Source organism: Pelobates fuscus, chromosome 8 (genome assembly GCF_036172605.1).
Source record: "Pelobates fuscus isolate aPelFus1 chromosome 8, aPelFus1.pri, whole genome shotgun sequence".
Classification (NCBI taxonomy): Eukaryota; Metazoa; Chordata; class Amphibia; order Anura; family Pelobatidae; genus Pelobates; species Pelobates fuscus.
In genome coordinates this window covers 61,675,882-61,686,693 of record NC_086324.1, presented here as the reverse complement: position 1 = coordinate 61,686,693, position 10,812 = coordinate 61,675,882, and the positions used below count along the sequence as shown (strand labels likewise).

The 10,812-nt window shown below is 36.6% G+C and overlaps 1 protein-coding gene across 12 annotated transcripts in view; it reads right to left on the bottom strand.

Annotated features, from left to right (window-relative positions):
• Window positions 1-4,622: 4,622 nt before the first annotated feature.
• The window catches only part of MAP2 (microtubule associated protein 2), a 223,680-nt gene continuing 217,490 nt past the window's right edge, over window positions 4,623-10,812 (bottom strand). For all 12 annotated transcript variants that reach the window (XM_063429924.1, XM_063429928.1, XM_063429929.1 and 9 more), the window contains one exon: window positions 4,623-7,453. In XM_063429924.1, the coding sequence (XP_063285994.1) occupies window positions 7,238-7,453 (216 nt within the window). In that variant the 3' untranslated portion in view covers window positions 4,623-7,237. The remainder of the gene's footprint in view (window positions 7,454-10,812) is intronic.

Below are 10,812 nucleotides of genomic sequence, written 5' to 3'. Positions count from 1 at the left end.
GTGTGTTCATTTGCATAATGCTGGTAAGCAAATGAGGGCAATTAAATAAGTAGTTAAATGTATATATCATTGCCTTTAGTTTGTTTGCAAATATTACTTGCATTATAAAGTTCATGTCTGAATTATAATTGCTCATTCTCCAATGTTCATTATATTTGGTTTTTAAATGTTTGTCCCCACATGCTTAAGGACAAGTCCCCAAAGTCTAGTCCTTGTTTAAAATAAAGAATCTTATGGTAATTCATTTTAGAACTGTGTGTTTTGTGATGATTTGTTCAGGGACCCCAGTGACAGAGTCTTTGGACCTGCTGGCTGACTGCATGAGCCATATAGCTTGGTACAATTGCAAAAGAGTTAGGCATGAGAGCCACAACTGCCTTTATAAAGGCAGTAGGTAAAGGAGCTGGAATCACTATAAGCAGAGGTGTTGAAACTTGAATGGGAGAGGAACTGAAGAGACAGAGGGTACAATACCTGCCTGGAATAAGGGAGCTGCAGCCTGGTTCAGGGTAGAAGAGACCCAAGTCAAGCTTCGGTGAATGGGTCTGAAGCGTAAGGAAGCAGACTTGGTGGAGGCACTCAGACGGAGTATATGAGGTCTGCCACATGAACATTAATATACTGCACTGGCAAAATCCAAGTACATCACATTCACTGCAACACCATTATCTATACTTCTTTTTCACACTTATTTCCATACTTATGTCCCTAATTACTTATAAGTGAATACCATCTGGCCCTAAGGCTTTGTTTACTTCTTTAGTTGTTGTTTTGAGTTATCCAATCACAATTTTTCTGTATGTTTTTGTAGCAATGATTTGCATATATCTTGCCATAACTCCTTGATATATACTGATGAGAAATAACTATTTAAAATGTCACCCTTTTCCTGATCTTCATTTAGAAACACAACCGTCTCTGATTTCAGCAAATCTACACTTTCATTCTTGTTTTTTTTTTTTAGAAATAATATTAAAAAAAATCACTTTTTCAATGCAAGTTTAGATCATCTAATTGCCTTTTTCCAGGCGTTATTTGCTTCCATATTTTTTATGTTGTATACCTCTGATCTATCTGATTTAAATTTGTTGCATGCCCTTTTCTTAGGTTTTATTTCTTGGCCTACCTTCCCACTACTTTTTAAATTTGTTTATTTTATATTTGTTAACAAATGGTTTATACTGAGAATTTTACCTTTCTAATATTTTTTTGAAGATGTTCCATTTATCCTCTGTGTTGTTTTCATGAAAGAGTTTATGTCAGTCATTGAATTGCAAACCTGTCTTTTTTTTTCTTAAAATTTGCCGTTTTGATATATGTTTTAGCATAATTAATCAGTGTTCATTTTCTATTTTTCATTTATTTCAAAATACCCCATTTTCTCTCTTAGTTTATTTCAAATACCATATTGTGACATCCTTTCTAGTTGGTGCATTTACCAGTTGTGACATGGAGTCATTTAACAGGTTCAAATACCTGATTCACCAAGTACAAGTGCTAGTCCCTCTACCACAGTTAATGTACACATAATTGAAGGCACACTATAGCCTTAGAAATAGAAACATTTATACTTTTACTTATAGTGCTAGCCTACCTATTTAGGTGTCCACCAAAAACCCTGTGAGGGTTGAAAATTTAGTTTTACTTATCTGTACTCCTTTGAGTAGCTGGTCTCATTGCTATCAAAGCACTGGGAGACTAGTGCCAATGTGCGGTTAAACTTCCTACTGTGCCAATCAAATGCTCTCTACAGACATGTTTAACCCTGCAATTAAAACATTGCCATATCTGCTAAACGACAATGTTCTGGATTTCACAATTAGAACTAAAGGACCACTGCACCAAGACCACTTTATTGAAGTAAAATAGTCTAGGTGCCTTTAGTGTTCATTTAAAAGCTCCAATAATTAAGGTATTACCCAGATATGCAGATTTCCCAATTTGCTCTAACAGCTGTTCTTTCTTAATCTAATCTATAGTGGGTGGTTTGTAGCATATTCCAACCAAAAATGTATTTACCCTCTTTTATCCCGTGTAGATATTTACATATAAGACTTCCACATTTTTTGTTTTCCAACTTACCAGGGCCCTCCTGTAGTGGTTATTGTGCTTGGAGAGTTCCCTTAATATCCAAGTAGAATGAAAATTGGAATTGTTCAATATCAGCTGTGTGTCAGGCACTTTATAACCCAACATTACATACCAACATTCACTAAACATGTACTGACACAGGTAGTTCTGTTGTGTAGTGTGTATTTTACAGGGCTTTATAGGCTATATTAATAGCAGTACTTCATCTTTTTAGGAAAAGTGATGACTCTAAACATGTAGATTGATAAGTGAGCATGTATGACTCTCTGAAATACATTAATTGTTTGTTATCTGAGTTTGTTCACTAATTAATTGAAAAACAAATAGCAAAATTTAGAAATTGCTGATTTGCAGAAATTTCTTCAATTCAGATACAATCCACAGCTTGGCTAATTTTGTATAAATGCATTTAAGTATTCAATTTGCTAGTCTTCGGTATTTAGTGAATACATGTAATGCATTAGTAATTCTCCTGCAATTTGTGTGTTCTTAGAAGCGGCTCTGGCTGGATCTGCATACAACCCACACATTGTGCCATATTATCTCCGTGCATTGACAGAATGAGCGAAAAGAAGATATTATTATCAACTGAGCAAATTAACTGTGTGCTCGATTTTAGAAAGGAACAGAAAGCAGACCATGACAAGCGGTTTTATTTTGCAAAACAATCACTATACAGCAACAAATACAATTGCAAATTGGATTGAAAAACATGAACTACCTACCACCATCCATTCAATAAACATCTCCCTATGTTTACAGACTTCAAAGATATCAGGGAAAAGCACAGGTTGTTAACATTAGGCTGCACCCCTCGAATCCCAGCCGAAGGTGTGCATATTTGCCCCTATTCCCCTTTTGCCAAAGTTGAAGTGTTGGTTGAGATGTTTCAAAGCTTATCTCATGTTCCTACCCAAAACAGATAGTCAGCTTTACTTCATTAGGACGGGGAAGTGGCTTTCTTTATATGGTAGAAGAAAGTAGGCCTTGTACTGTGAAAAAAATTATGCCAGTTCTGAATACAAGCAGCCATTACATGTAAGGGCAGCTGCCATTACGCAATTACATAACTTATTACACTTATATACTTAACTTAAAGAATTAACTGCATAATCCCCCAAAATATACTGCGCTGAGTGCACTGCTAGCTCGTGGCTAGGGGTTTAAAAGTGATGGTTAATCCATTGCACTGCAGCGGTTGTAGAATGTTACCCATCATACTCAGCAAGTAATATAACTGGCTGAGCTCTCCAAGAAACAAAATTCACATTAGCTGGGGTACCAAAAAAATACCCCACTAGTTTAGAATATTCAAGAGTATTTGAAAATTGGGTACAAAATACTGTTATCCCAAAAGCACATTTTTATATTCTATGCAACTAAAATCTTCTCTTATTAGCTGCTTCCCATGTGACTTATTGCCTACTACATACCCCCCTATTCAGAACAGCGCTGCTGTCCGATTTAATATGAGTCTTTCTACCCCTAAATGGAATGTTGAGTTTTCTAGCAGAATGTATGACAATTACAGTGTGTCTTTGTATTAATATGAAATAAGCACAACATTAATATGGATCTTTGAACTGTATTGTACAGTCCTATAAAAGCTGTCCTAATTCCACCTACCCCCTTCTCTTCCTGCCTTATTTTCTGCTTTCTATCTTATAACAATTCCCACCCAGTCTCTCCTCCAATACATTCTTTCTTCTACTCTTTATTTTCCATTCTTCTTTCATTAATAAAATCCAGTATACAAAGCTGATAAGATCATGAACTGTGACCTATAATTACAATAATGTATATCGATTTTAGGATTTGGCAGAACCATCGTTGGGGCTATACTGGTCAATACTTCAGTGGGCATCCTGTTTGGAATACAAGTCATATTATTCCCTTAATTGCCATGGGTTCACATTTCTACTTTGATTTAAGGCAATTGGCCTTTCTCTTGTGTGCACAAATTATTGCCTTTAGCACACCATGTTGTAATTACTTTTCAACATGAAATGTTGCACACATGCCGCATACTTTCCTATTTAGTTATTCTTAACATTTTTAAATGTCTAAAAGGTCACATGGATTTAATACTGTAGTATTTATAATATACATAATTCAGTCATTTTCTAATTCAGCCCTTCATTTAGTGATCCTACGTCTGCTGGTTTTAGAAAACCAGAAACTATAAAGCATCATTTTTGAGATTTCATCTTACTCTTAACTATTTCTGTGCCAGAGGGGGTCAGGAAAAGGATTTTCATCAAGATAATATTCCCCACTTGATTTTGGCACTTCTGCTCTAATCATTTAATACAGCTATAAAAAAAGCACTAGCTGACTGATTGTAGAAAAAGGAACTCAAAACATTAATTCAGCATAAAATATGTCTAGCTAAAAAAAAAAAAAAAAAAAACACCTGCAAAAAAGCTAATAATACTAATGCAAAATGCTAATAATAAACCGAGTCAGTCCACACTATGACTACACCTCTTCTCTTTTCTTGCTGCACCTCTTCTCTTTTTCTTCTCTTTAAAAATACCATCTCTGGCCTTGTGAGACTAGCTGAAAATCCGAATTATTTCACTAGTCCACATGATCAATAGTACTATGAAACTAAGTATGTAGCACACTACGTGGCAGGTGTCCTTTATAATTATGCACATTCAAAGTTTTACTCCAAACATTGACTTAAAGAAGAGGACCATTGGTGTTATATGGCACTTGGAACATTGGATGTGTGAGGTCACCTACAAGAACTAGATTTAATCCCATCTCTTCCTCAGTAACAATGTATAATATGACATAAAGAATGTCTAAATAAGACTAGCATCTCCCAACAACATTTCTGTAATTGATAAAGATGCTACATAGATTAGATTGTTTCCTAAGACATTTTAAGCAATGTCCAAAGTACCTCAATTATGTTGGCTCAATAAAATATATTAATTCCAGCAATGACAAATTAGGTTACAGCTACAAAGAAGAAAGGGAGAGAGTAATGATTGTTAATATATATTCCTGTACAGTCTAATTATATTAGAATAAGCTATTTGGTGACTATCTTTAAAATAATTTACATAGACTTGTTAAAACATCTCCTTCCTGTACTAATATTTTTAACCATAATAAGGTTAGTCGATGAAGAATGTACCCAAATCATAATCCTCAAGGCTGAATTATTTGCTACGCTAACGAAGCTAGACCTCTTTTGACTAGTTAATTGTAATTGTTGACACAAACAGGGCTCAACTTGATTAATTTATGTAATATACAAAAACCATATACTTACCTACTGCATATTTAATTTACCGCTGGTTGACTAAACCTTTCGCTCACTGAATGTGTGTCTGATCTTCACCATAATAAATATTAAATATTTGTGACAAATGCAACATGGTTGAGAAGATGACTTCAGTAAGTGTAGGAGAGTTTGTGAATTGATGGAATGTGTGCATGTCGTGGTCTATCATATTTAGACTTGATCTGGAAATCTATTTCCTCGTTACTCATCAGCCTAATTATTTATAAGCTCATAGTTACCTGGCTAATGACAGAAGGAGATGCTTAGATATTAATTATAAAGTAGATGTTGCACTACATTACTTAGATTTGTGCAAGGGGAGAATGCTCGAGAATGGGTTATAAAATGTCATAAATATTGTTGGAAAATTAAGTAGTGCATGAAGTCATAGTGATGGTCAGTAAGTAGAAAAAGGCATGTCTGAAGTTCAACTTTAGCAAAAAGGGAAAAAACAGGCAAAACCTTGTTGGTTGAATCTCATGAAGGGATATGTGAAAGAGTAATCTTCAAGATTAAAAACCAACTCGTACAACAGCCCTTAATTTAAAATCAGGAGCAAGACAAAAAGCACAGTCATTCACAAAAACGCCTTGTTTTGGAGCTTTCCAGCATAAAAATTAAAGTGAACCCAAGACAGCCAATGGTTCCTAGGGTCTTGAACAGAGCAAATTCATGCTAAAGAGCTTTGCTGTTTACTTTTTTTTTCTTTTTATTCAAACATATGTAATTTTTTTTTCATTGTTTTTATTTTTATATAGGAAAAAAATGAGAAGCTTTCCTAACATTAAATTATGCCTACCTAAAATTGCTTTACCAGATGGTGCAATAGACACAGATACTGTGAATAAGAAATGGAATCTTCAAGTATATGAAAGGGTTTGGGAGAGTGAATGAAAACATGGCCACAGAGAAATATATATACATCTAGATTAATAATACTGTATCAAACGAGTGGAAAAAAAGGGAGAGGAAATGTTTGCCTATGCACAAAGCTACGTTCTCTTTTCATGATCTCCGCTGCTTCAACGAGTGAGATGAGCTGCAAAGCAATGCAGGCCAACAGAGCAGCTACAAGTCTAGCAAATATACAGGGACAAGTCATAAAATAGATGCTTTAAGTTTAACAGCTCCTTATTAACTTCATTTCCCCATAATTATTCCAAAATCCTCCTTAGATTGGTGGCACTGTCCTCCTTAAAGAGGCATGGCCAATCTCAAGCTATCAAAAAAGAAAATTGGACTTTTTTGAGGTCTCACTTGTAGCTCCCTTACAGCAGAAAGCATCAATGGGTTTTTTTTAGCCTAAGGGGTTGATTTTGATGGAACAAGAAGTGGACCACTATCAGAACTGGACAGGTAGATGAGCAGTCTCTGACTGCACATGGCTCTAATGCAAACTTTGTTTGAGTGGTTGGCAGGCACATGTTGAACTTACACCAAGTATTTTAAGGGCTCCATGCAAGACTAGCCAAGAGCGGTGATTGCAACTTGGGTGATGCTTTGGGGTATCCTAACATGTGAAGTTTGGTTTTCTTAAACAATGACAAATTCTAACGAGCAAACCAACCTTTCTAAAATTATCATAGGATATTCACACTCTCAGTAGCCTGTAGGGTAAATTTCAAGGCGTACAGTGAAACAATTATGTATGTAATGAATAAACCTTGACATACATAGGTATTTTGTAAAGGTAACATCTGTTTGCTGTGTAGAAGGATCTGAAAGTAATGGATGTGACACCTGCTCTGAGTCCAAATCCTGCCAAGAGCTCATGCGTAAATATCAGTATTCATATTATTATTATTAATATTTGTGGTTTACTTCATACACTGCTAAGGTAGAACACATTCATAACCCCTGTTTGGCCAGGGCTGCAGTGACGTCTTCTGCTAGGGTAGCAAGCTGTGGGGATTCTAGCAGGTTGATGCTTCCAGAAGAGGACACGTTGCTGAGACGGCGAGGGGATGCAAGGCTGGAGCGACCTGGAGACTGTGTGATGATTTCTGCACCATGGTCTACACGGGCCTTAGCTGTTTCCCGAAAACTCAGCTTTTGGCTGTCAATCTGAAATAAGACATATATAATTATAAAATATGTATATATACATGGGGATGGAGGTTATTCACCAAATTGTAGCAAATTTCAATCCAAATGGCAAAAATTGCTACGCTGAGCCTATAGCTGAGTTGAAGAAATGTTTCCAGATCCTGTATTTTTGCCTTACTTTTGCCACAGATTTTAATTCACTACAGTTCAGAATTTTGGGAATAAAGATCATAACATATTTCTAAAACATCACCTGTGAATGTTCAACATATCCTCTCACACGTATACAGGGAGTGCAGAATTATTAGGCAAGTTGTATTTTTGAGGATTAATTTTATTATTGAACAACAACCATGTTCTCAATGAACCCAAAAGACTCATTAATATCAAAGCTGAATATTTTTGTAAGTAGTTTTTAGTTTGTTTTTAGTTATAGCTATTTTAGGGGGATATCTGTGTGTGCAGGTGACTATTACTGTGCATAATTATTAGGCAACTTAACAAAAAAACAAATATATACCCATTTCAATTATTTATTTTTACCAGTGAAACCAATATAACATCTCAACATTCACAAATATACATTTCTGACATTCAAAAACATAACAAAAACAAATCAGTGACCAATATAGCCACCTTTCTTTGCAAGGACACTCAAAAGCCTGCCATCCATGGATTCTGTCAGTGTTTTGATCTGTTCACGAACAACATTGCGTGCAGCAGCAACCACAGCCTCCCAGACACTGTTCAGAGAGGTGTACTGTTTTCCCTCCTTGTAAATCTCACATTTGATGATGGACCACAGGTTCTCAATGGGGTTCAGATCAGGTGAACAAGGAGGCCATGTCATTAGATTTTCTTCTTTTATACCCTTTCTTGCCAGCCACGCTGTGGAGTACTTGGACGCGTGTGATGGAGCATTGTCCTGCATGAAAATCATGTTTTTCTTGAAGGATGCAGACTTCTTCCTGTACCACTGCTTGAAGAAGGTGTCTTCCAGAAACTGGCAGTAGGACTGGGAGTTGAGCTTGACTCCATCCTCAACCCGAAAAGGCCCCACAAGCTCATCTTTGATGATACCAGCCCAAACCAGTACTCCACCTCCACCTTGCTGGCGTCTGAGTCGGACTGGAGCTCTCTGCCCTTTACCAATCCAGCCACGGGCTCATCCATCTGGCCCATCAAGACTCACTCTCATTTCATCAGTCCATAAAACCTTAGAAAAATCAGTCTTGAGATATTTCTTGGCCCAGTCTTGACGTTTCAGCTTGTGTGTCTTGTTCAGTGGTGGTCGTCTTTCAGCCTTTCTTACCTTGGCCATGTCTCTGAGTATTGCACACCTTGTGCTTTTGGGCACTCCAGTGATGTTGCAGCTCTGAAATATGGCCAAACTGGTGGCAAGTGGCATCTTGGCAGCTGCACGCTTGACTTTTCTCAGTTCATGGGCAGTTATTTTGCGCCTTGGTTTCTCCACACGCTTCTTGCGACCCTGTTGACTATTTTGAATGAAACGCTTGATTGTTCGATGATCACACTTCAGAAGCTTTGCAATTTTAAGAGTGCTGCACCCCTCTGCAAGATATCTCACTATTTTTGACTTTTCTGAGCCTGTCAAGCCCTTCTTTTGACCCATTTTGCCAAAGGAAAGGAAGTTACCTAATAATTATGCACACCTGATATAGGGTGTTGATGTCATTAGACCACACCCCTTCTCATTACAGAGATGCACATCACCTAATATGCTTAATTGGTAGTAGGCTTTCGAGCCTATACAGCTTGGAGTAAGACAACATGCATAAAGAGGATGATGTGGTCAAAATACTCATTTGCCTAATAATTCTGCACTCCCTGTAGTATATGATTTATTAGGACACTTACATGTGAATTTTATTCATAATGTATAATTGTTATATTCAATTTAGTCATTAATTGGGATGAAAAAAATCCACAAAGGTAACAAGATTGAAGCCAGTGGTTTCATTTTTATTCTGCATATCAATATGCATATCATTACATAGAGAAAGCAAAACAAGGACTCATGGGTAATAACATTGATTACACTGAACTCATTTTGTGAGTGCACCATTTAAATACGGATTTCAGTGTAATCAATGTTATTACCCTATGAGTCCTTTTTTGCTTTCTCTGTTTATATGTTTAGGTATTTCTTGTTTTTTCGCCTATATTGTTTCTTGTTTATTATCTTGTTTATTGTCTTATTTCTTGTTTTTTCGCCTATATTGAGGATTGATAGGAATCCTTTGACATACCTAACCTAAGAGTAATTATCTTTTTGTATGATACGTTTATTGCATCTGGGTGGTCTATATTTACCTGTTTGAATATTATTACATAGCAGTTCTACTGCCAGACTGAGTCTCAACATTCTGCTGACTTTACAGCTTTCAATCCTACTTAAACTTTGATGCATTGGAGAAGTACTGCTAACAAAAGACAGGAGAACATACTTGCACAAAGTGAAGCAGACATTATGGAAACCAAGGAACGTCCCTGTTGGTTTCAAGGGTTTCGACGATGACTTGCTCTACCTTGAGATCTTGACCCACTTTTCATAGAAACACTTTTACAAAGCTCCCCCAGTGTGTTTTTCTGTTTTAGCACATTGTGAGCTTACTGTTCCATTCCACTAATTGCTCCTGATATCATGTAAACACCTTCATCTGGATACCTATTCACTATCACCTCTATCATTGTCAGAGAGCCTATCATAGTCCTTATGGTGCTGCCATCTGGACTTTCAAGGCCAATTATATATAAGACCAGGACAACCTGTAGGTCACCAACATGAATAAAACATCTGTGCAATGCACAATGTGCACCTATCTCTACAGTCATAAAATTGTAAACCATGCAATACATAATTATAGTGAGAAAACAGTAATTCCTACAAGACCGAATAAATGGGACAGTATATCAATTTCATATAACAAAGTTAAAGGGGAAAAAGGCCAATTTGATGTTCGATGTTTAAATGTAGCATTCGCTGTACTCTGCCATTATATGTAATATAAAACATGGTGTCTATTGAAGCCTTTGAAGCCTTTTCTGAACAACTACCTAAATGGAATCTTCTCAGTAAATACCGGTAATTTTTGTTGCAATGTCAAAAACATTGATTCTTTAAAGGACTTTTACATTTCTAAAAACTGGAAAATTAGATGTTTGTGCATTTGTGTCTATACGTGTGCTACATTGTGAACAGGGCCGGACTGGGAGAAAAATTCGGCCCGGGCATTTTTTATCACAGCGGCCCACTAAGAAGGGGGCGGGGCAGAGGAGGTGTGTTTTGTCATCACCAATGACAAACACGCCCCCTCTCAAAGTGAGCATGTTGGTTCAATGCTCTTCCAGGGCAG